Here is a 26460-nt window from a genome sequence, read left to right on the forward strand (position 1 = left end):
TTTGAAAATTCTCGTGTATGTCTCTTCATTATCTGTTTCTGGTCTGGTATCTTTCCTGTTGCACCGCATACACTGATCAGTTCTGCATTCCATTGGTGCTATGCTTTCAGTATTTTTGGATACACGGGAGGGGGAGGTGGGGGGGGGGGAGCGCTCTGTAGAGTTATACAGAAGTAATGGCATACATATGCTTGCATCCCTATGGACTCTATGGTTTGACCAGGGGGAATGTTAGATATCCACCACAAAGACAGTTACGTCACCTGGTAGCAGCATGAAGCCGTGGAATTTAGATGAAGTAATGGGCACCACCTCCAAATTCTCCCCTCACCATAAGTCCACTGTACCACTGAATTACTGTAACATCAAACTGAATATGAATACATACAACATGTAAAGGAATAGCCTTCACAAATGTTGACACCATTGATTGCGTTCTTTTCAAGCTAAAAGATAGTTTGATGACTACATGAAGTTTGACTGACTGAATGTTTTGGCAGGGCAATGCAACTCAAAGTGTTGGCCACCTGCTGTTTAAATAGAGCAGAAGATGACACACACACACACACACACACACACACACACACACACACACACACACACACACACACACACACACACACACACACACACACACACACACACACACAAGAGTTCAGTTGTTATAGTTGTCAGACATTCCCCTCAGACATGTTTATTTTTAGCCCTCGGCCATGATCCCCCCTTTATCTGGCCCTATGCTAATGTCACAGAGAGAGGGGTTCTATTACTGCTTCACTCCTCTGGTACACCAAATAATAGAACGCATAAAGTAGGAAAAGGACAGGTTCGATGGGAAATTATAAATCAAGACCCACTCAAACATGTACAGGTAATGGCAAGCTGTCTTTGTGTGTTTGTGTCTGTACTGAGAGTATTGTATCTTGAAGCTTGTTAAGGCTTTGCTTTGAAGAGTGAAAGTCCATTAGGGTTGGAGTAACTTTTTCTACTGTGTTTTACTATTGAGTGATATCCTTTGTTGTACACAAAATCCACTTCAATGACTTTGACAGAAGTGTTATAGCTTTTCTACAACATCCCATGGATAATATGTTGAACTTTGTGTGATTGATTCAATGCTAATGTTGTTATGGCTAACACACCCTCACGGTGCTACCTGAAGATGAGTGGAAGAAGAAGGTGAGCGAGTCGTACTCTGTGATCATCGAGAGGCTGGAGGATGACCTACGCATCAAAGAGAGCGAGCTTATGGAGCTCAAACATGTTTTCAGGTGAGAGAAGCTTTTTATGATGACAATGTATACATTAAATAAATGTTTCCTTTTCAGAAGTCATAACAACATCATAAGAGCACAGGAATTTTGGAAGCAGTAGTCTTATGTCACTCATTCATATTTCTTGACTAAGTATGGTTTATCAGTGTATTGCACTGTATCATGTTTTTTTTTGTATGGCTCAGCTCTGATGAAGCTTTCCAGAAGGTGAACTTGAATTACCGGACAGAGAGTGGGCTGTCACTGCTACATCTCTGCTGCATATGTGGAGGTATGTACGACTAGGCTTCTATTAATAACCTCTTACCAAAACATTACGGTGTTGAACAGTGCTGCCCTCTCGACTTCAAGTTCATTATTACATTACATTACTTTGGAGATGTATTACAGTATTGTATATCTTTGTGGGCAGGAAACAAAGCTCACATCCGGACCCTCATGCTGAAAGGCTTGCGTCCATCCAGGCTGACTAGGAATGGATTCACTGCTCTCCACCTCGCTGCCTATAAGGTGGTAGAATCTTTCACCCTCAGAACTGTCAAAATGCTCATACAAAACATAATGCCTGGCTTTAGCATGGCTTTATTTCTATAACTGTTTATTGTGATGGATGACAGTTCTGCAATTCTATAGACAGAGTAGCTTCACAATTAACATATTGGTTAAAGATGGAGACCTTCCCTAGTTTTACCACATGGTGGAGTGCAAGTTACATCAGCAAAGCCAATGGGTCTGGTTGTGTGTGTGCGTGCGTGCGTGCCCTCTTATTTGTTTTTTTGTCCCTCAGGACAACGCAGAGCTGGTGACTGCTCTGCTCCACGGAGGAGCAGACATCCAGCAGGTTGGCTACGGTGCCCTCACTGCCCTGCACATCGCCACTGTCGCTGGGCACCATGAGGTGGGCACTGCCCCTGGCTATAACACTCAGACAGTACCTTTCATACCATTGATGTATGTCATTTTCACTGCTCTGCTGACATTAGCAGCAATGGATGTTTTGGGGTGTGTGTATTATTATATCAACATTTATATTTGAGTCATTTAGCAGACACTCTTGTCCAGAGCGGCTGACAATAAGTACAAATGTCTAAGGTAAGTGAAACAACTATGCATCACAATCATCACAAGTAAGACTTATTATGTACTTGTTATTTTGTTATTGTGTAGACAGTGGATATACTTCTTCAGCATGGAGCCTATGTCAACGTCCAGGATGCTGTGTTCTTCACTCCGCTGCATATTGCTGCTTACTATGGCCATGAGCAGGTAACTAGGGCTTGGACAGGTATAGTTCTATCCATATGCCTCTGTTCCATATCACACTTACAAGAAATATGGACATCTTTAAGCCACTCTATCCCCTCTCCTTTTTATCAGGGATGTACAGAATGCATTATCAGCTCTTGTCCACATATTCCAAGTTTTGCTATTCTAGTCCCAACTTAATCTTTTGATAAGCATGCATGTACATGTTTTCTTCTCTGGAATGATTAATGATGATAATAATCAAAATGGCAGTTTTCCAAGTGCTTGAGATGTTTCACATTTGAAGGTTGGGTGATTATTTCCCTGTCCTCCAGGTGTCTAAGCTGCTGCTGAAGTTTGGGGCAGATGTGAACGTGAGTGGGGAGGTGGGTGACCGGCCGTTACACCTGGCAGCAGCAAAGGGCTTCCTCAGCATCGTCAAACTGCTGACAGGGGAGGGGAGCAAGACTGATGGTGAGAGTTCGAGCTGGGAGAGTGGACATGAGAATGTATCTTCAATACAACAAAATCCTTGTTTCTGGGTGGAAAGGCTACATTGCTTCACTGGAAAGCGTGTGATAGTTTGGGCTTGAATGTCATTTCTTAATTATTCTCAACGAATCCCAAGTAAAAAATAATATACAGTATTTCAGATCAGATACAGGCCACACAGAGAAGAAGTTGATTAATGGTTTTCCCCATGATTGTTAGGATTTTACGTTTTGACAGGCACATAGGTGATGGATGGTGGATAAGAGATTATGGTTTAATGGGAGTTTGTCCTAGATGTAGAACTGTTGTATCTCTGTGGTTTGACTGACCCATTTAAAGTCCAACCAACCAGAAAGCATCTCTCTGTTTCTCTTCCCCGAGCGACAGTGAACGCCCAGGACAATGAGGATCATGTTCCGCTCCACTTCTGTGCCCGCTTCGGCCATCAGGAGGTGGTGCGCTTCCTGCTCCAGGGAAACTTTGAGCTGCAGCCACACTCTGTCAACATCTACGGTGACACGCCTCTGCACTTGTGAGTAAACTAACTGTAATTAGAACATAATTAAGAATATCATTTTCAACATAACTTTCAACCAACAAGGTTGCATCCCTGAGCACAGAACGGAGTGATAGACAGTAGAGAGGTAGAATGCGGAAAAGAGCCTCTATGATCTCTATATGTCTGTTTCTGCTGTAGATGTATCTGCTGTGCTCTGTCTCCAAAGGGCGTGCTACAACGGCAAGTTTGATGTGGTGAAGGAGATCGTACAGCAGTCGGGCACAGATAGTCTGTCCAAGGAAAACATATTCAGTGAGACTGCCTTTCACAGGTATGTGGTACCTTATTACACCCCTACTATTCCCGTTGGCAACCCTACCCAACCAGTCTTTCTTTACTCTCTACTGTTCTGAGGTAACGTGTGTGTGTGTGTGTGTGTGTGTGTGTGTGTGTGTGTGTGTGTGTGTGTGTGTGTGTGCGTGTGTGTGTGCCTCCCACAGTGCCTGCACCTTTGGAAAGTGCATGGAGATGGTCAACTTCCTGCTCAGCCAGAACGCCATGAGCATTAACCATCAAGGGCGAGATGGACACACAGGTAGCTTAGTCTCCTTGTCGCCAAAGGGAAGGTTGGTGGTAGGAGAAATCGGATGACAGGCTCATTGTAATGCATGGAATAAAATAGGGAATTGTATTGCACACATATTAAACACGTTTGATACCATTCCTTATTGCGCTCTATGCATTACAAGCCTGTGAACCTGTCCTCCGATTTCTCCCTCCACGAGCCTCCCTTACCCATACAAACCCACACAGAGAACTCACTGAAGCTAATATGGATGGAAGAACAGGACGGGAGATGTTCTGATTGGTTTGGGTGAATCTCCTGTATGTATAGCCTATTATATTGACCTTTGATTACTCTATCCCTGCAGGTCTGCACAGTGCCTGTTTCCATGGCCACATCCGTCTGGTGCAGTTCCTGCTGGATAACGGGGCGGACATGAATCTGGTGGCCTGCGACCCCAGCAGGTCCAGTGGGGAGAAGGAGGAACAGACCTGCCTCATGTGGGCCTATGAGAAAGGTGAGTCGCGTTGACAGATTAACAATCTGTCAATTTTAAACCTGGAAAGGCCAGCCTTTTTCAGATTGTTAATCAGGTCCTAAGTTGATGTCTATGGAAAAAAATACCCGGATGTCTTTGTAATAATGATAATCAAAGCCAAAAAATGTTTGTATGTTGGTGCCTGTGTCCTTATACCTTATAGGTCATGATGCCATTGTCACTCTGCTCAAACACTACAAGCGCCCGGATGACTCCCCCTGCAATGAGTATTCCCAGCCAGGAGGGGGTGAGTGGAGAATAATAGTCAACCAAGTAGTCTGACCACAAGCCCTAACATGAAGGCCCATCACTAGTGTGGTCTACCTATTGCTATATGTCGTTGTCTTGAGATAGGCATTCAAACGAGAGGGTGTCAAATTGTTACATTGGTTTTAATGAATGCGACACATCACCTAGAATGTTGAATGTATCCCAAAAATATTAGTAATTTTCTGTGTTGTGGAGCATGTGGAGCAGACATTTCATCAACAGTCTTCTCATCTCACAGTAGCTTTCCTGTCATTCCTTTCAGATGGGTCCTATGTGTCTGTCCCGTCTCCCCTGGGCAAGATCAAAAGCATGACCAAAGGTACTGGAGTGGAGTGAAACACAAGCTGTGTCCCAGCACTTCACATCACTGTCAGCTGCCTGACACACTCGGTTACTGTTGCTATGTGACTCACTGTCTGTGTCCCCTAAATGGTCAATTCCGCTTTGTATTCTATATTTTTTTGTAATGATGGATCATTTGTTACCACTCATGTTTCAAGTTTCAATTTTTATTTAGTTTCAAGTGTATTTAGTCATAAAGTGCAAATGACCAATGAACTCTTGTCTAGATTCAGATTTTCTGTCTTTAGAAAAGGCAGATGTCCTTCTGCTCCGGGCCAGTCTCCCATCCTACTTCCAGCTTCAGCTTTCTGAGCTTGAGTTCAATGAGATCATCGGCTCAGGTACTCTAACCAGATGCAGTCCTCTCATATAACAACACACTTTATATTCATTGAAAAATATTTTATAGAAAATCTTCTATACACACAGGCTCCTTTGGGAAGGTCTACAGAGGCAAATGCCGGAACAAGATTGTTGCCATCAAAAGGTAAATTGCATGGGGTTTAACATTGCCATCATTGTTTAAAATAGCTGACGTTGCTTTTCAGTCATCAGAAATTTAAGGAATAGTCTCCTCTCCACCTCTGCCACTCCTCTGCAGGTATCGTGCCAACACATTCTGCTCCAAGTCAGATGTGGACATGTTCTGTCGAGAGGTGTCCATCCTGTGTCGTCTCAACCACCCCTGCGTCATCCAGTTTGTGGGTGCGTGTCTGGACGACCCCAGCCAGTTCGCCATCGTCACCCAGTATGTGTCTGGAGGGTCCCTGTTCTCCCTGCTGCACGAGCAGAAGAGGTCTGTCACTCACACTGCTCCCCTGCACCCTGGCAATGGACCCCAGTATTATATCCACATGTAGAGCTGTCAATCGGCCGCAAATTACACATAAATGCTATAGCAATCCAGCTGAAACAGAGGGGCCAATCGAACACAGTGTCTGGCTCAAATTACGTGTTTCCTGATTAAGGCATGCATTATAGACTAGTCCCTAAATGACTACAGCCTGTTTGATTTATGTATGTTTCAAGTTTTCCTCCCTCTGTCGTGTTCCCTCCTACACAGTCTCACCCACCCCTCAGCTCTCCATTGATCTATGTGAAGCGTAACTCTGAGGCCAGGTGCGGTCTAGTCTACGTACGGGCCACATCGATCTGTGTAAAGTAGTATGGGAATGGCAGGCCGGCCGGGTCATTGATCTGTGCTAAGTGTTTCTCCTCTAATGATGTGTAAATGGACAGGCTCATCGACCTGCAGTCCAAGCTCATCATCGCCATCGACGTGGCCAAGGGCATGGAGTACCTGCACAATCTCACACAGCCCATCATCCACAGGGACCTCAACAGGTGGGTGATACCTGGAAGTGCATAGCTGCAATAGATACTCTATGACAGCAGTTCCCATACCGGGGGTCAGGACCCTGTGAGTGCACTTACTAAGGCACAAATATTTGGTATGAAGACAAACACTGATTGTGTATTGCACCTTTAGCCTATATTGCAGTGTTTTGGGGTTCATATCCAAACAATTAGAGCATATTTTAGGCGATTAGAATACACTTGGATGTCATTATTATGTGTTGGCATAGCCCACAATCAAGTTGTTGGGGTCACAGGAAATTATTGATGTACATTTTGGGTTGTGAGAAAAAAAGGTTTGGGAACCCCTGCCCTATGATTCTGCCTTTGTACAATTATGTGTATATAGTAATCTATAGTATTTTGGTGATTATACAGATAGCCTTATTTTGTCTTGTTAGAGGTATGATTGGAGAACAGTGACTATCTTGAAATTCCTGTTATATGGCTTATGGTTAAATGTGCCTCTTTTAGTCACAACATTCTACTCTACGAGGATGGACATGCTGTGGTGGCAGATTTTGGAGGTAAGGCATGACTCATACATTATATTGACATGTAAAGCACTTTATCAAAGTATAGCTCTTGTTCCCTGGAGTTGATTCCTCATCGAGTACAACATTAATGAAATAAAAACCCTTGTGTCCCTCTCCTCAGAATCAAGGTTTCTTCTATCTGTGCAGGAGGACAATATGACCAAGCAGCCAGGGGTAAGTCCTGCCTGCTTACTAAAGCTTATACCATGAACTACTATGCAATGTATTCGCAATGTATACTATATGTGCTGTGTCACCATCTTGGAGACTGCTTAGCCTGCAGTTTAGTGTTAAGTGGGTGTTGCGCTCCCTCAGGTAAAGCCTGTTCTGGGGAACCAGTTGTCCTTGCGAGGTACAGTGTTTTTACGTTGGTAATTGGGCTGTTATGCTGGTTTGCAGAACCTGCGCTGGATGGCCCCTGAGGTTTTCACTCAGTGTACCCGCTACACAGTCAAGGCCGATATGTTCAGCTATGCCCTGTGTTTGTGGGAACTGCTCACAGGAGAGGTCCCCTTCGCACACCTCAAACCTGGTACTGTTCCTCGAGTTCTTCGTACTGTTCCTCACACACACACACACACACACACACACACTCACACACTCACACACGCACACGCGCACACACACACACACACACACACACACACACACACACACAAACACACACACACACACACACACACACACACACTGTGTGTTTGTGAATTGTATGTCAGATATCTTCATTTGGTGATTTAGGGTGATGGGTCATTGTTTGTCCCTCTCTTCATAACAGCTGCAGCAGCAGCAGACATGGCCTACCATCACATCCGGCCTCCTATTGGCTACTCCATCCCCAGACCCATCTCTTCCCTACTGATGAGAGGCTGGAATGTCTGCCCAGAGGTGGGTGGTGCCATGCCACGCAATTAGTCTCTAACGAATCAGGCCTACAGTGTAAAGCCTGTCTGAAGGTTAGAATTAAAATTAGAATATACTATTGATTTACCGATCCACTTATATATCAAAAACAGGTAGTGTATTATAAATGTCTATATGCGTGTATATGTATATGTGTGTAAATATGATATGTACCTTACCATGGAATGATAAATGGCTGTACAGTAAGTAGAAGTATAATTATTATTTTATAATTTGTAAGTCCTCCAATAAGGGGAGTTTAGGGAGGTTGGGGTAGGGGAAAAAAATCTATAAAAAATAAATTCCAAATTCTATCTACTAATTTCAAAGCTGATCTACCTCTAAAAACAAAACAAAAAATGAATGAATGTAGTGGTGCAGATCTGCGGAGGTGTTAACAGCCTATGGTGAATGCTGAGTCAGAAGCTATAGCACAGTGATACTCAATCCTGGTCCTGGAGAGGGTCCAGGTTTTTCTCCCAGCCTAGTGCTGTCACACCTGATTGAACTAATCAACTGATCTTCAAAACCTTGATTAGCTGAATCAGGTGTGTCACTGCTGAGCTAGGCTATATGCGTCTCTCCAGGACCAGGAATGAGGATCACTGCTATAGCACGTGCAGGTGGAGGTAGCATAATGAATGGAACAGCCTGATCCCCTGAAGCTGTGTTGTTGTATGACTCCATACAATATACGTACTCATGAACCGGACGGCCCTCCCGATGGTGCCAGGTAGTGAGGAACCCACTAGACATGACATGTTTATTACTCCTCATTACCGTGGTCATTAGATAGCAGGGCAGGTTGGAGCAGTTACCTCTCCCTCTCCCTTGCCACTTCTGCTGTCCTGTTTACTGTACCAGGCTAGGTTGCCAGTTAACCTCTAGTCTCTCTGGACCGAGACATTGTGCTGTTATCAGCAGCCCCGCTTCACCCATAGTTACCCTCTCTTGTTAGGGCCCAAGTGGCCCGGTCTGAAACTGTCAAGGCCCAGAGTTCATTTGCGGTCCCATTGCGGTGGAGCCTCACCCAGATCCATTCCACCTACTGTACAGTACACCCACTTCCTCAGGGCCTTCTCCAAGTTTACATGGCCCCATAGTTACAGTTTTGATGTGTTTATCTCTTGAAACATTTGAGCCGTGAATTAATGTTTCAATCAAAACAGATCATTAGCACTGTGGAAGCATTACATTTGTTGATAATATGAGCAATATTTTATTAATTAAAAATGATGACACAACTTGGGCACTTTTTCTTCTGTTTCTGCTGGGTTTGTTTAGTGAGAACAGACCATGGCCACAGTGAATGTAATTTATTATTGAGTCCACCACGGCTCTGTGTTTGTTCTCTACAGAGAGGGAGGAGATCTGAAGCCTGCTTTTGAAGCAGAGTTCACCTTCGCTTGATGTGTGGGTAGAGAACACTGACCAAACAGACTGAGAGAGAACACAGCTGTCTATCTGTGTGTGTGTGTGTGTGTGTGTGTGTGTGTGTGTGTGTGTGTGTGTGTGTGTGTGTGTGCGTGTGTGTGTGTGTGTGTGTGTGTGTGTGCCTTTGTTCTATTGATAATGTTTAGAGCTTTGTGTTTTCTGATTTAGGATAGGCCCGAGTTCTCTGAGGTGGTGTCCAATCTGGAGGAATGCTTATGCAATGTTGAGGTATGGATTTTCTGCCTACAGGCCATCTACTACGATAAATGCATTTCAGAGGGAGATATGTCTGTGGATGACGTATGCTGTGGATGACATATATTTTCAATCTAGCTGATAATAATCAATAGATTTCTTGTCCGTCCCTATATTATATTGAGTGTGTGTGTCACACAGCTGATGTCCCCGGCCTCTAGTAACAGCAGTGGGTCCCTGTCCCCCTCGTCCTCCTCTAACTGCTTGGCCAGCGGTGGGCCAGGCCGGACTCACGTGGCTGCCCTGCGCTCGCGCTTCGAGCTGGAGTACGCCCTCAATGCCCGTGCCTACGCAGTTTGGACACAGAGGTAGGCTACCATAGAAGAGCACAACCACCATACATAAAGACCACCACTACTCTCTGAGACTGGCTCAGGAGATTTCACTGAGAACGTTTCGGAATGTATGTTGACTGTTCCTTTTCATGTACTCTAAGAGAGCAATAAACTAGGTTATGGCCAAACGTTACCAGGAAGAGTACAAGGCTCATACTGCTAGGAATTTCAGGGACGTCATGTCTGGGCCTGTAATGATATGGCAGGGCTTTGTTGCAACGATAGTAGACTTGCCCTGCTCCATTGTTGAACCGGTAACATGTAGAACACTTGAGACACTTTACTACAAGTTAGTAGTGGAGTTGCCTGGATACGGGGCAAAGAAACAAAGGAAAGCAAATGCAATAAAACATGCATGGCATTCTGACTAAGGACATGCCTCCAGTGGTGTTTGTGTGTTTGTTGTGTGTGTGTGTGTGTGTGTGTGTGTGTGTGTGTGTGTGTGTGTGTGTGTGTGTGTGTGTGTGTGTGTGTGTGTGTACATATAATATTTACACACATATACATATATACACGCATATAGATATTTATAATACACTGCCTGTTTTTGATATATAAGTGGATCGGTAAATCAATAGTTTATTCTAATTTTAATTCTAACCTTCAGACAGGCTTTACACTGTAAGCCTGATTCGTTAGAGACTATTTGCGTGGCATGGCACCACCCACCTCTGGGCAGACATTCCAGCCTCTCATCAGTAGGGAAGAGATGGGTCTGGGGATGGAGTAGCCAATAGGAGGCCGGATGTGATGGTAGGCCATGTCTGCTGCTGCTGCAGCTGTTATGAAGAGAGGGACAAACAATGACCCATCATCCTAAATCACCAAATGAAGATATCTGATATACAATTCACAAACACACAGTGTGTGTGTGTGTGTGTGTGTGTGTGTGTGTGTGTGTGTGAGAGAGAGAGAGAGAGAGAGAGAAAGAGTGTGTGAGCCTGGCAACGGTCCCTATGGATACAGTAATTGGAGGTGGAAGTCTGTGCTCCACTGCTTAGGTGTCTCGCTGTCAGAAATTCCCTGGCAGTTAATCAAAAGTGTCATAAATGTTGTATCCACTTGCAGAGAAAGTGAGAGCGTGTGGTTATTAGGCCCGGGGCAGTCATGTTGCCATCACACAGGTCATACTAGATTCAGCAGAGGACAAAGAGAGGGGGACTCTATCTGCCTGTGTGTGTCGAACTCAACCTCATCTATCTTTCATTCTTGGAAGGATCATAATACAAAATATGCCCCTCCCCTTTGACACAGATTCTAGTATTAATGTCCAGAGAGTACAGCAATGGAGGCTGGTGGGTGGAGGTAGAAATCGGAGGACGGGCTCATTGTATGGATGGAATGGAATTAATGTTTGATACCATTTCTCATTCCGTTCCATGCATTACAATGAGCTCATCCTCTGATTTCTACCTCCACCAGCCTCCCCTGGAGTACATTAGAGTAAGAGGCATAGAAGAAGTTATTGGTCATGTACAGTATAATGCTATGTCTTATGTGTTATTACCGCTCATATTGTTGTATTGTCAGTGAGGAGCGGCGCTCTTCCCAAGGCTTATCACTGGACGAGATGAGGAAGAATATGCAGTTTCCTCCGATTGACCGAAATGGTTTGTCTAAAGTTTTGTAATGTTGAACTGTATTACAGTGCTTCATGTTTAAAATCAGCACATTTCAAATGCAGTACAGTAGTTATGTTAAGTGCATGTCAAAGGATAGGTTTGTGTATGTTTGTTTCTGTATGTATGGACAAGCTCCTGTTTGTATTTTTGCGCAATCCAACCTTCAGTGTTATCCAACCTTTGACACTCTCTCTCTCTCTCTCTCTCTCTCTCTCTCTCTCTCTCTCTCTCTCAGGGTACGTCTCTGACCCCATGAGCACAATGCGCTTCCACTCCTGCAGCAGCAATGGCAGCTTTGAAGACAGCAACTAATACTGATGGCAGCTCCTTTGGCTCTACTTCATGCACTATTAGTTCACTAAGGCACCACTTTATCTATAGTTAGTAAGGCCTTAAGTGTCAATTTTGTGTATCAAAGCATTAGACATATGTATAAGCTGTATGTTTATTCTGAAGCTATCAATTAACTATTTGAATTTATATATATGAATTACTATGTGATTTTATATCTTGTAAATAATTTTGGGACAAGAGGCATTTAAAGTTTTTTTTTGAGGATTTCATAGTGCACTGCCTGCAAATGTCTAAGAATTTCTTATTGAATATAAACATGTAATAATGTGTTCTGTGGTATATTCTTTATGCCCATGTTTGCATACTTGTAATAGCATTATTCCGAACAACAGGGTATGTTGTCAATCTACTTATGTACAGTGGAAACATATTTGGACCTCAGAATGCTTTGTGAATTTTAGTTTTTTATTTTCAATGTAATGGAAAAATCACACATCATTCAGTTTCATCCAGAGAATTTGAAATAGATGACATGTAAACTAGAAGAATCCTAACAATACCAAACTACATACAGGATTCAGAATGAATGGCAACTGGGGAAAAATTATCCAAGAATGTTCGGTTGAGAGGTAGAGTTAGCAGCAAAATATTTTTGACACAAACTGATTCCTACATAAGACATTTCACAATTTCATGTTCTATTACATGAATTGTGCAGGCATTTGTTAAAATATCACTCTTAAAGATCTTAGATAAAGGTCTTAGATAAAGATGAATTCACATGTAAAGTCTACAGAGTTAGAGTCTATTCCATTTCCAATTACGACAACGACAACGATTCCTTAAATGTCTTCATTTAGATTAATAGAATTAAACCCATTTCTGCAAGTTATGCAGGGATACAATTTGTGACATCTGTGGGAAATAATGACTATGGAAATATACATTCTCTTATATAAATAAATCTCTGAATAATTTCCTTCAAACATATCAAGACACAAAAGTATTTTTCACTGCAGTGCAAAACCAATGCAATAAGGTCTCTGTGATCAAAGCGAAAGTGTCGTTGTGCTTTACAGCAAGTAAGTCAGTGGTGGTAGTGTTTGTTTGGGCAACACTTAACATTAAGTTGCTAATAAACCTTATGTAGTACAATAGCGCTAGTTACTACAATGGTGTTACTAGTGTAATTACAGAGTCACTATAAATGTATAGGGGGAAATGTATGTAAAGTGTTTTGTTTGTTTGTTTTGTTAACATCAGACATGGCCTATAAGCTTGCTTTGGGGCAAGCTGACCCGCAGATGGCTCAAAGAGTGTGAATTATTTATTTTTTGTGCTGTGTGAGTGGCAGGGTATCCGTTTACAGGGGGCTGGTAATAGCTCCTGTAATTGATACCTTCACAAACAAGGCCTCATTTTGTATTTCCAACAAAAGGGATACGTAAAGATATGCTTTTGTAAACATTTTGCTACAATCCAAACTTGTGTAAACACACTCATATCATATCACAGCTACTGTACCTTTGTTGGTAATAAGCGTAAATCCATAAATTCTCTTTGAAAGTCCTATTACATCTATTCACAGTTGTGCTAGAGTCTACTACAATCTTGATCTCAGTTAAAAAATAATCAATATATCTACAGGATCTGAAGACAGTCCGAAGTATTGAAGTCATATCGCATGAGAATGTCACTCTGGGAAATGTGATGACGAATAAATGTCCCTCCAGACCATCACCCAGTCACCTGCTTGTCTTAAGTGCTGTATAAAACAGTAGATGCAAACTTCATTAAAAACATTACATTTTCTTTTACTATTGTTTTTTCAGATGAACAGATAGTTTTGAAAATTGAACAATGAACTTACCTTTGTGCCAGTCTGCAGTCTTAATAGCTATTGTCTGTTTTTGCAGTTGTCAACAGTGGATATGAAGTGCGAGTAAACAGTGTAGACTCTTCCACAGAGAAAGTGCTCAACTGCTCTTTACTGAGTGTGTGGATGTCACCAAGCATCTGTAGCTCTCTGTTGCCCCCACTCTTGCTTCCATCCAGTTGTTTGGAATTAAGCTGTACATTTTGAGAGTCTTCTTGGCTCCCATTCTCAGATTTAGAAGTTGCTGTAAGGTATGTTAGTTCTGTAACCTCTGTGCTCTCATGCTCTATTGGTTCTTTAGTATCTTTGGTATCTGCGCCTTGTGATTCTCTTGATGTCATGCCATTAAGTTCCGATTTTGAGTGATGCTCTGGACTCTCTTCAGACGGCTCCTGTGATTCATCTTCAGTTTTAGAAAGTTTTTGCAGATTGGTTATCTCCTCAACTGTTGTTTGTTGCTCATCTGACCCAGACATGTCTTTGGTCTCCTCAGTCCCTGCCGGATTCCCGCTGGTATTCTCTGGTCTGACACTCACGGCTGAATGGTTGCTGTCTGCTATGCTTTCAATATCAGGTTTGGAGATGTCTGGCTTATCAGTTTCTCCCTGTGATGTTGTATCTTTGTCCTTGTCATCCTCAGGTGTCCCTGTCATTCCCCGGGGCTCCTCTGAAGAACTCTGTCCTTCCTCCACGAGCCTGGCCATGTCCTCTCTGCTACTGTGTTCAGTTTCGGTAGCGGTCTTAAAATCTGCGACCTCAGTCTCCTCCTTCATCTCTAACATGTCTTTCGTTGGCCCAGTTTCACTGGGTTCATCTCTAGAGTTTATGCTTCTGAGATCTGATTGGATGGCTTCCACTTTGGTATTATTGTCTGATTCATTTTCATCTTTTAAAATGGGGTCTTCCTTTTTCAGCTCTACATTTGCATTTTCTGTATTGACATCATCCTCATCCCTTTTTAGCTCTGTATCTTCATTCTCAACATTGATATCATTATCAGCTTTCTGGTCGGTCGTTCCATTAGGACTCTCAGGTCTAGATTGCTCAGTCATGTGTGTTGACTCTATTGCTTTAGCATCAGAAGTAGACTCACTGGCTGCATTGTCAGAAGACCCCTTTAAGTCATCTAAGGGTTCAACAAAGGTCTCAAAGTATTTTGAGGCTTGATGTAAGTTCACCCAGTTGGTAACAAGATCTCTGTTATCTTCTTTCTCCAAGGTCTCCGGGGTTACAGCATGGCTCACAGTTGCAACATCTTCCTCAAGTACATTAGCTTCTTTACCGGATGCGCTACACTCATTTTGGAGATCTACCACTTTGTCTGTTAGCTGTGGTGTTTCTGATTGGGGTTTGAGTACAACACTGGCTCCCTCCTCAGAGGGCTTACTAGCCTCTTCTGTGGACTCTTCTCCCCTTTTGGGCTCTTCAGTGTCAACTCCATTGTTGTCATTATCAGTCTCTCTACGTCTGGTTCTCTCTTTTGTCGTCATATCTGGTTCAAGCTCGGTATCCTCTAACTCCATGGCTCTGGGTTCTGAACCCTGGGCTTGGGACGCTGAGGAAACAACAATAATCTCTCTAACATTATCCTTGACAACTAAATTATTTATGCTTGTATCTGAGTCTTTATCTTCACTGGCATCTGAAATACTGTCCTTTGCCTCCGGACTGTTTCCTTCAGACTGTTCCTGAGACTCCTCAGATTCCTTCTCTAACTCCTCAGATTCTCTGACTCTCTCAGCCTCCTGGAGGTCATCTTTCTCAGCTGTAGCCTCCTCTTTGGAGTCAACCCCAGTATTCACTGGCTCTGGGTCCCCTTGATGTGATTTAACGTGGATATCAGCTTCATCATTCTTCGACTCCCTGTCCACTGTGTCTGAATCTGCAGTCTCATCCACTTTTGTGTCTTCGAGTTTGTCAGTTGTTTCTTCCAGGTCTTTTGCATCTTCCCTAGCCTCCATCTTGTCTAGGTCATCTGTCTTTGTTTCTGGCTCTGTGTCCTTTTGGTCAGTATTTCCCTCTTCATTCATATCATGTTTATTATTGGTTTCTTGACTTGTGGCCTCCTCTCTCTGGGTTTCCCCCTGGGCTTCACAGGCTGTCTCCATCTCTCCGTTTTCAGCATCTATCTCACTGTACTTTGTCTCTCTTTCATCCCTGCTGATTATGGTCTCATCTCTGGCTTCAGTACCATCTCCAGCAGTTGTAGATGAGCCACCATTATCAGTTATATCTTTCTCTTCATCTTGCCTGTATTTTTCTTCATTTTCTTCAGACTCGAGAACATCTTCTTTGATCTCAGCCTCTTGAGGTTTATCCTCAGTTGCTGCCCCCTTTTCTATCTCATCTTTACATTCACTAGTGTCCCCTGCATCCTCATCCTTGTCTGTGTCCTCTGCTTTCTCTCCAGATTCGCTCTCTGTTATTTTCTCTTCTTTGTCCTGACACATTTTTTCTTTCTCCTCAGCCTTCTCCTCAGCTTTTCTTGATTTTTCATCTTCATCATTCTCACAATCTGCTTTATCTTCTCCAACCTTTTCACCATTGTCTACCTTACCCTCTCCAACCTTTTCACCATCGTCTACCTTACCCTCTCTAACCTTTTCACCATCGTCTACCTTACCCTCTCCAACCTTTTCACCATCGTCTACCTTACCCTCTCCAACCTTTTCACCATCGTCTACCTTACCCTCTTCATTTGCATTATCCTCTGCATCTATTTCAATATTTTCAGCCTCCTGAGCTTTCTCTTCTCCCTCAAATCTATCTGCTCTTCTAACTTCTTCGTCATCTTTTTCCCCCTCCACTACCTTTCCTTCAGCAGTCTCTCCACCCTCACTCCCCTGTCCTGTGTTATCCTCTCCATCTTTCACTGTTTCTTCTCCTCCCTTACCCTCACTATCTTTCTCATCATCCTTATCTTCTCTGGTCTGTTCCCCACCGTCTTCCTTGCCTCCACCTTCTTTTAGCTCACCCCTTTCTGTGTCTGTGTCTCCATCTTCTATCTTATCTTCTTCAGTCCCCCCCCTGTTTTCGACATTCTCCTCAGTCTTTTCTTCATCTTTTATGGAATCTTCTCCAGTTATATTAACTTCATCTTCAACTTTATCAGTTATCGTACCATCTACAGTATTTTCCTCATCTCCATTTTGTTCCCTAGCAATCTCTGTTTGTGGTTCACCCTCCTTTATAACCTCCTCTGTGTCAGCCTTGTGTTTGTCTCCATTTATGAGCTCATCTGGTTCACCCTTCTCAGCTCTGTCTGCTTTCTTTTCAGCACAAACAGTGGTATCCCCACTTCTCTCTGATGAGCTGCTTGAATGATCGACTGTGACTTCTGTCTCTGTGCCTCCAACTGTGTCCTCCTCCTGTCCCTGCCTCTCTGTATCAATTACAGATGTGTCTTCATGGCTAAGGGCCTCCGGCTCTGCTGCTTTCAGCTCTGCTTCTTCACTCTCTGCCCCTTCAGGCCCTCCATCGACTGTTACTGTTTCTGACTCAGTCTTGTTCACAAGTTTTTCCACAGATGACTCATCCTCTTTAGTGCTTTTCGTCTCTTTTATCTCCTGTTCTGTCTCGCTTGGTTGAGTGTCAGTCTCCACAGTGATTTTCTCTTCCTCCTCCTCCTCTTTCTTTGTAGCCTCAGCATCAGTCACTGTTACTGGCTCGTCCATCTGAAGCTCTATAGCCTCATCGTCTACCTTTTTGTCCTCAGTTTCAGGACTTAAAGTTGTATCTGCCTCTTCTGTCCCCTCTGTCTCTTCTTTTTCCTCTTCCTCTTCTTTATCATCTGTGTCCATATTGAGTTTTGCATCCTCCTCTTTCTCCTTTTTTGCACCCGACTCCTCAGTTTTCTGGTCAGACTCTGGTGTAACTTCATCTTCCTCTTTCTTCAGCTCAGTGCTGACCTCCTCCTGCTCCTCTACCACACTTTGTGAGGTCACTTCCTGTGGACTAACTGCACTCTCCTCACACTTAAATTCCAGTCTGTTCTGCCGCTGCAGGGTGAAAGTCACCGCCTTTTCTGGTGCAGCACCTGCAGATAAAGTGGAGAAGTCAGTTTTGATGAATATCAATCAGTGGAGGTAGAAATCGGAGGATGGGCTCATTGTAATGAGTACCATTCCTCATGACATTGCATTACAATTACAATTCGTCTTATTTTTCCTAGATTTTTCTACCTCCACCAGCTGCCCCTGATATCAATGTACAGTTACAACTATGATGTAATGGGGGGGGGGGGAACTGAATCGGTTACCAGCACTGTCTTGTTGTTTGGCCTTATCTGTTGACTCCTCCTCCTCCTCAGTGCTTGTGTCACTCAGCTCTGGCTCTGAGCTGCACTGGGCCTCCTTCAAAATGGCCTCCGCCACTTTCTCCTGCACAGACTTGGCTTGGGTTAGGCATGGTGAAGGGACAAAGATGTGAAGTATGCAGTGAATGAACTTTACGAGCACAAACAGTACCTTCATATACAATAGAAGCAAAACATTACATCAAATTAACTGCAATGGTTCACAAAAAGCAATGATTGGACATTAGAACAAAGAAAAATGAAACTGCAAATCAGAGAGGGTATTTCTTTAATAAGTGTAAACTCACTGCAAATGATGAAAAGTTTACAAACAGCATGGCATGCAAATTGTCAACATGCATGGAATAAACAAGCAACATGAAATACAGAGACATAGTTAATGTTGCTTATGAAAGTGGAAATTAGCCTACATTATAATAGTAAATGATTGTTTAAGCGATGTGTTTTGTTTGCCCAACATAACACTGTAAACAAAACAGAAAACAATTACAGGCAATCACAATGACATGCTCCGTATTTTCAGTGTACAATAAAAAGTTGTTAATATACTGCAGAATGATTCAACTTTATCATATTAAGTTTGAGAAAGGGTAATTGTTCAGAAATTCAGAAAGGTTCTCTATATTACGATGTTTATGTCCAAAAATACTGGCATACATTAGAATACTTAACACAGACGAGATTAAGAAAGCAAAACAAATCAGGCCTGGCTGTTCTCCTTTCTCATCACAATTACAAGGAGTAAAGGAGAGAGAGGAAAATAGTTCACACACAGGTCCAACACACAAGCCCATAAGAAGCACACAGTTCAGTACCTTCTCCATTATCAGAACCAGAATAAAAAAATACTAAATATGTAGGTGTTAGACTCTAATTCATAGACCTGCAAATGCTACTTCATAAGACTAATTTACAGGTCAACTGGAGAGTAACTAACTTTGTTAGACTGCAACTCCTCATCAAAAGCATAATTATAAGTTCTGATGATGGAAAAGGCTCCACAGAGGGAGGGGCAGAGTGGAGCTCTCACTCAGGTGAGGAGGTCCTGCAGCCCAGACCCTGCTGGGTATGGCGGTGCATACTTACCCCTCTCAGGCTCCTCCTCCTGTATGGACTCATCCTCAGGTTTAGCATCACTGTCCTTCTTCCCCTCCATACCTCCAGCAGTGTCATCCTCCCCTGTCCCCTCCTTCTCTGAGAGCCCACTGGTATCTGACATCTCAGGTTCTGTCTTCCCTGCACTGTCCCCAGGGCTGTCCTGTGTCCCTGAGTCCTCAGTCATGGTGGTGGTCTGGGGTGGAGTAGGAGAGTTACTGTCTGCGGCTGTGGTGGTGTCCTCTGTGGACTGTTTGTCTTTCTCTGCTGCTGCTACTGCTGCTGCTGCGGTGGTGGTGGTTTCTTCCTGATCAGCCTGGGGAACCACCTCCTCCTCCTCTTCCTCAGGCTGATCAGCTATCTGCTCCTCAGGCTCTTTAGGCTGATCGGCAGGCTGGTCGTCTTTGGGCTCTGCCTCAGCCTCACTATCCTCCCCATCGCTGCCCGATGAGCTAGAGGCTGAGCGGGACCTCCTGTCCTCTAAAAGGAAGATGGTGGTAACGAGGAAAGGTAACTAGACTATATGTACAGTACTGTAAATAGGTTACTAACCATTTGAAGGTCTAAGATGAATGGATTTTAATATGTTATATTGGGATGTACGTATATACTTGGATTGTTCCATTACATTCCACTCTGGTGCAGTGTGTTGTGCATGATCCCTTACAATAAACATTGATGGTAATTCACTGTTCAAAAGGAGATTCACTCACCATTTTTGTCATCGTCATCACTGTCGGAGTGGTCATCTTTCTTTGTATCCTCTGGCTCGGGCTCTGTCTCTCTGAAGGGAGGGGGAGTTTTCTTGTCTGCTTCCTCTGCTACATCCTCAACCTGACCCTCATCCTCTGCCTCAAAGTCCTCTTCGTAGTCTGTTGGAAAAAACAAAATGGCCCTTATGGCTTTGATCACTAAAATAATGATAGACCTTTGGGGGCTCTCCAGCCAGCTAGAAAACCGTAAAATTATAGAGCTATGATGAAAGGATTGTTTTGTTGATTTGTATTGTGACAGTGTGTTTCATTTCGAGTCTCTATCATGTCTATGATTTGGGTCACACAAGAGTGAAGTAGTACAGTGCATCTACCATACAGAACATCTATTACTAAATCCTCTCAAAAATGACAACTCTTTTGTTTGGATCTGTGCAGAACACGGTACCATCTTTGGGTTTGTCCTCGCCAGGTGGCATGTCTTCCTTGATCTCTGTCTCCATATCCTGAGGCTGGGGGGGCTCAGGCTCTGCCTGAGAGCGGGTGTCTGTTCCAGTCTCCTCTTCCTCCTCCTCCTCCTCCTCCTCCACCTCCTCCACCTCCTTAACAGTGTCCTGGGGGCTAGTGGCATCTGTCCCAGAGTCCTCTTTGACTCTCTTAGGAGGAGGGGTGGGCTTCTTGTCTAACCCCATGGCTATGATACACCTGGAGAATCATCACAGATATGGATGGACCTCTCAACACTGATCGATATTGGCCATCATTTGTTTAGTATTGCCCATTGTTGGAAAAATAGATTTTAATGCCATTATTGGATGGCATATACAGTTAATTTCAAATGGCTTCAGATGACCTATTTGGTTTAGACAGTAACCTGAACAGTGATACTGTACATAACAGGAGGTTTGGTGGGCTCTTACTTGTAGCAGGGCGAGGCCCCCTCCACGCTAGAGAAACCGAAGTGTCCGTGGCGGCCACCCAGCCTGGAGCCCTTCCTGTGTTTGAACTCACAGCAGGAGCTGAGACGCTCCACCTGCAGCCCGTTCAGGAAGAACGTCAGGCTGAAGGGGAAACCGCGGTGGCGCCGCGACACAAACTGGAACGTCTCTGAAAGTGAGTGAAGAGGGGGGGTTGTATTACATTTTTAGAATTTTTGTATGTAATAATACAACTGTAATGCAACTTCATTTCTATGCAAACTGCATATAACCTCTACACAGGATTCTTAAATAAACAGAAAAAAAGTTTTTTAGTATGACCACATGATAACCTCACGCAGTCTGTATGGAGAGTCACTGACCTCCCTCGGTCAGCTTGCCCTTGTACACACAGAGGTTCTCCCCTCCACAGTGCTGCTGGAACACCTTGACCTCATCCCTCAAGTCCATGAAGTCATGGGAGAGGTGGACAGTCTTCCCAAAGAACACCATGCTCACACATACATTACTCTGCACCGAGGCCCTCAGCAGTGGTGCGTCCTGGAGGCAAACACACACCTAACCTTTTACAACAGTTTGTAATGTCTTTTTGATATCTTTGTCATCAATGTAAAACCTTTTGTACATTGTATCATTATGAAACATTGGAGATATGACACAAGTGTAATTTGAGGAGTAAGAGGGATGGAGGGAGAGGAGTAAGGGGTGCAAGGAGAGAGAGACCTCAGTGATATCAGGGCCACTGGGGGCTGTTGTGGGGCGCAGTCTTCGGCCCCTGAGAGTGCCGTTGGGGGTTCCCTTTACACCCCTGTCTTTCCTCTTCGTGGGAGGGGGCACTGGGGTGACAAAGTTATTGATGACTGGAAGACGGTAGGGGGATATACCACGGGAAAACTCGTTCATGGTCAAATGCCTTCTGGACTCTTTTTCCATCTTGGGGAAAAGACAAAATGATCATAACAATGCTCACTTTTCTTTTTTGGCTTGTGTGCCAGTGATGTTAAAGTAGTGTGTGTGTGTGTGTGTGTGTGTGTGTGTGTGTGTGTGTGTGTGTGTGTGTGTGTGTGTGTGTGTGTGTGTGTGTGTGTGTGTGTGTGTGTGTGTGTGTGTGTGTGTGTGTGTGTGTGTGTGTGTGTGTGTGTGTGTGTGTGTGTGTGTGTGTGTGCGTGCGTGTGCGTGCGTTTGAATGATATATGGTAGCCTATCCTGATGGTCTCACAGTGAAGTTGAAGTGCTGGTCAGTGTCGTTGGAGGAGTCATGGCGTCGGTAAGGGGAGTTGCGCCTGTGAGAGGCCGTGGTGCTGTTACTGTGGATGGGCTTCAGACGCACTGGCCTCTGCATCTTCCCTGGAGCAGTGTTGGGCCGAGAGGAGCCCGGCTGCGGGACACACAACCCAACTATATATCCTAATGCAAAATACTCCTCAGCATAATATGCATATGTCAGACTTATAATATATTATATATATATATATGTATTATAATATGTCAAACATTTTATGAAAGGACATATTGCATTATAATTTGATTGAGGCTCCATGGAACATATGGAGAGTACAATGCACAGGCTTAGTTTCCAAAACAAAATGATTTCCCAATCCATGTTTAAATGCTCATAAACAAACAATGCTTTATTTGCCATGCAATCAATTGTTGGAATGTGGTATTTTTTGCACCCTCCCCTGCTCTGCACACACCCAGGGAGGTCAGTGTCAGCGCCCCTGGAGCAGTTAGGGGTTAAGTGCCTTGCTCAAGGGCACAACAACAGTGGTAGGCACCTTATATATGATGCCAGCAACCCTCCAGTCACCAACTCACACCCGGTACCCTTCTCCATTGTTGTGAGAATGAAAGCATAGAAACATGTTCTTATGTGCATTCACAATGTTTGACCACCTGCCTTTTCATGATATTGGAAAGTCAAGTATACTTTAGCACCACTGCAGAGTCGTGACTGAACAAGCCCCAACAGGCTTGTGATGTTTGCAGAGTGGGAGAAGAGCTGAGATGTAAACAGAACAATCACAGCCAGGAAACCCAGTCAGGCGTTTCCACCTCATCTTGTGTTTATTCAGCCATTAACACTGACACATCTAATGTTTCAAAAGCTGAGATAAAGTCCGGTAATCCCACCACTTCACTCTACAGAGTCTACACTTTTACACAAGACACTGAGCAAACACCAGGCAGAAGTCCTCTTCAAACCTGCCGACTAGAATGTCAACACAACCCTATCTCAGCACACAGAGACAAGGAGTTCATCAGCTCCACAAACATCCATCACCCCAGAATTTATAGCAATGAAAGAAATGCCCCTGGACTGTGAGATGGCTGGCTTTGTGTGGTTGAGCAGCTCTGTTTGATAGATTATAGCATAAACATTTGAGCAATTAAAGGATGCTTAAGATTAAAAACAAACCACAAATGCCAACACTGACATTCAAACAGATATTTCTGTGCTGATCATTCACCCTGTGTGTCTGTCATCATCAATACCAGACAATAAACAGTATTATCTTGCCTCAGTAGAGAGCTTTTGAGAAATCATTATTGCAGTCATGATCAGTGATCTCATTGGTGCATATGCCTGTTTATGCGTCAGAGGGACCACTCACAGATTCAGAGGATTCTGAGTGCTCCCCCTCTGGTCCAGAATGCTGTGCGTGGGAGCCCCTGGGGCCTGTGGGTGGGCGTGGAGACAGGATGTGGATGACGTCCTCCTCATACCTCTTGGAGCGATCCACCTTTTAGTAACACAATAACGTTGGTTACTGTATGATGGATTGCCTGTACTCACTGTGTCATAATTTTTTTTTAAAAAGACATCAACATGTGTTTGTACTGTATGCTGACTAAACATGTGGGAACAGTCTATCACTCCTACAAACAGTTCAGTTTGTTTTGTTTTTTTATCATATTACTGCATGGCTTTGTATGATTATGTTTGGTAGACTCAGTTCAAAAACGACAGACAGTGCAGTCTGTTTGTATATATGATATTAAAAACATAAACAACATAGTTAATACTGCACTTGTACTATCTGTCGTCTTTGAGTCTTTCAAACACAATCATACACAGCCCTACAGTATATATTTGTATATACAATTATGCACCTTGATTTTATGCACTCTTTCCCTTCTGGCAAACTCCTCCAACTTCCGCTTGATCTCTATCTGATGGACACGCTGGATAGGAGAGACACAGCAGGATAATATTTGCATTACTGCACAGAGGCGGACTGAACCCACCAATCAGATGAGTGAGATGGTCTCCAAGTCATGTTTCTCTTTCCGACCTGAGTTAAAATAGCATTTTCAATGATCTGGGCTTGAATGTAATTGCCTGGTGCAATTGAACCAATGGAATAGTCTCAAAGGTCCTAATCCTGCATATCTAGCAGTCCAGGCAGGCTCAAGCAAGCGCTTTAAAGTATCTGAAAGGATTGGAAATATTTGAATATTTGGTCTCTCTCACCTCCATGTCCAGCACCTTGTGGAAGATGGCCTGGGCCAGGCACTCCCGGACATGCCGCTGGTGGACCCTCTGGATCAGCTTGTTTCTGTACTCTTTGTCTGGGACAATCCTCCCACTCCTGGTGATCTAACATCACACATTGATGGTATAGAGTGGTACAAGGTACAGGGAAGTCCTCAAATGAATGAATTGCATGGTTATTAAAGATTATGCCCCATGGTACTGTACATATGCAGTGGATGTGATTTGTTATTTGTAATATCCACTTAATTCTAAGGAAGAAAATAGGAATGTCCACAATGGTCCCATGGTGGTTTAATTCAGACGCACAAAAATAATTAAACCACCATGGCAGACCAGATTTGCTGACATTTTTTGGGGGGGATTGCACCTGATGAATTGGATGTGCATATTTTTCTACTTTTTCCACTTCATTCTACCACACTCTTACTGTAGGCCTAGTTATCATACCGCTGCATCATCCATTATCATGAGCTAACACAAATAGGGGAATCTTGTTGATCAGATATCTCCAAAGCTGCCCTTGACATACCAGTCCAACTCTCTGAAGATGTCTCCTGATCCTGGTATTGTTGAAGTACCCAGTAAGATGTTTGTCTGTGAGGCTGTTGTAGGCTGAAAGTAGTCTAAAGAAAGAGGTCAAGTAAAAAATATGTTGAAAGAAATATTCTGACTGGTCCATTTAGATTTGTTGGGTAATTCTCAGTGAACTTCCATCAACATCCATTGCCCTTACCCTCATATTATAATATCTGAAGGATTAAATTAGTGTATTGCTATAAATCAAATATTTATTCCATTTAGCCTATATTTCACTGGATATGGCACAAATGTCACACAAACAAAAGGAGGATATTACAAGTTTGTTTTAGTAATTAACGAAACATGAGTGTCAGTCAGGTCTACCATCGGATGTGTTCAACTCGAGGTCTGCTCAGCTTTTTCCAACACAGATTTGATTTCCTAGAGCGTTTGTCAGTGGGACAACAAGATCTCCACAACTATCGGGTCCATTACCGGTGTCTGATTACCGTAAGAATTAGAGGGGATGGATAGCACACTTAACCCAATCGGCCTTTTGTGCAAGCATCTTTTCTCTCCTACTTTCGAGCCATCAGAGTGGATTTCTCAACGGATTAAGGTCAGCAGAGCATGTCCAAAAGGATACTGTATTTCATCCTAGGCTGCCACTAGCAATTGTTTCCCTGAGTAACCTCATAATTATGTACTTATGGGAAATCTCAGATACTTGGAAATGTTTCATTTTACACAAATAAGTAAATGAACAACTTTTACTGAGACTATTAGCCTAAGGCACAGTACATCATATTTCACTCAATTATACATCTCTTCTACTGCAAACCAGAATGAGCAATAGGCCTATGAATACATCATTTTCCAAGCACAGACATATTAGGCATATGTTCCATCCGTAGCCTGCATAAAGTACAGTACATCATCATCATAATCAACCTGTAGCAGCCTAATATGAACACACGATGAATGGCACATACCCTGGATTGAGGTGACTCATGGTTTCGGCTGGCAGTTTTCTTTCATTCGCGGAGCTGTCGGAAGAGTGTCAGCCCTGCTCAGACAGATACGCAGGATTCGTATCAGAATTCAGAATCAGACAAGAGACTAGACACCAGTTACTGAGCTACTCTAGTGCCCGATTAGGAAATGCGCCCCGGACCAGTACTTTACCTGCTGTGCTTCTTCCCAAGCGGAACTGACCTTCACCGTTGCTATGGATGGTCATGTGATGATGCTATCGAAGAGGCTGGTCTCCACTTACAATGATTGTTTTCTGTTTCTGCAAGTTTTCTGTTTTCTGTTACTATTCAAACTGTTATTATAGGCCTACCGTAAAGAAAAAACGGCATGACGGTATGTAAATGTACATGACGGTCGTTTGAGTTTATGCGTCTGACTAGTAGCCCAATTATTCACAAAAGGAAGGATACAATGTCCGTCAATCTATGCATACACCATAATACATTTAGCAAAATAAATTATGTCCCCAATTGGTAAGCTGCTTAGTAATAACACTTATACATGTACATGCTG

The 26460-nt window shown here is 43.4% G+C and overlaps 2 protein-coding genes across 2 annotated transcripts; one reads left to right on the forward strand and one right to left on the reverse strand.

The window, feature by feature from the left end:
* Positions 1-831: 831 nt before the first annotated feature.
* tnni3k (TNNI3 interacting kinase) lies at positions 832-12234 on the forward strand (the record flags this gene model as incomplete). Its single annotated transcript, XM_083671723.1, has 25 exons — positions 832-871; positions 1163-1271; positions 1460-1545; positions 1687-1784; positions 2062-2172; positions 2442-2540; positions 2855-2993; positions 3399-3543; positions 3737-3841; positions 4011-4105; positions 4443-4592; positions 4777-4860; positions 5146-5202; positions 5474-5566; positions 5655-5712; positions 5827-6021; positions 6465-6569; positions 7056-7108; positions 7239-7291; positions 7517-7649; positions 7893-8002; positions 9620-9679; positions 9848-10014; positions 11572-11651; positions 11899-12234. The coding sequence occupies 25 exons, from the start codon at positions 832-834 to the stop codon at positions 11973-11975; spliced, it is 2502 nt and encodes an 833-aa protein (XP_083527849.1). The 3' UTR covers positions 11976-12234.
* A 1613-nt stretch (positions 12235-13847) lies between these two features.
* Positions 13848-26071, reverse strand: erich3 (glutamate-rich 3; the record flags this gene model as incomplete). The annotated part of the gene is made up of 14 exons (XM_083672328.1): positions 25905-26071; positions 24923-25016; positions 24370-24495; positions 24009-24080; positions 23510-23638; positions 22114-22272; positions 21618-21827; positions 21257-21434; positions 20877-21063; positions 20405-20661; positions 19957-20115; positions 19235-19723; positions 18092-18226; positions 13848-17869 (listed from the first exon to the last, which is right to left on the reverse strand). Exons 1-14 carry the CDS (start codon positions 25922-25924, stop codon positions 13848-13850), a joined length of 6237 nt encoding a protein of 2078 aa, XP_083528454.1. The 5' UTR covers positions 25925-26071.
* Between the last annotated feature and the right edge of the window lie 389 nt (positions 26072-26460).

This window comes from Argentina silus (assembly GCF_951799395.1).
Source record: "Argentina silus genome assembly, chromosome: 6".
NCBI classification, from domain to species: domain Eukaryota; kingdom Metazoa; phylum Chordata; class Actinopteri; order Argentiniformes; family Argentinidae; genus Argentina; species Argentina silus.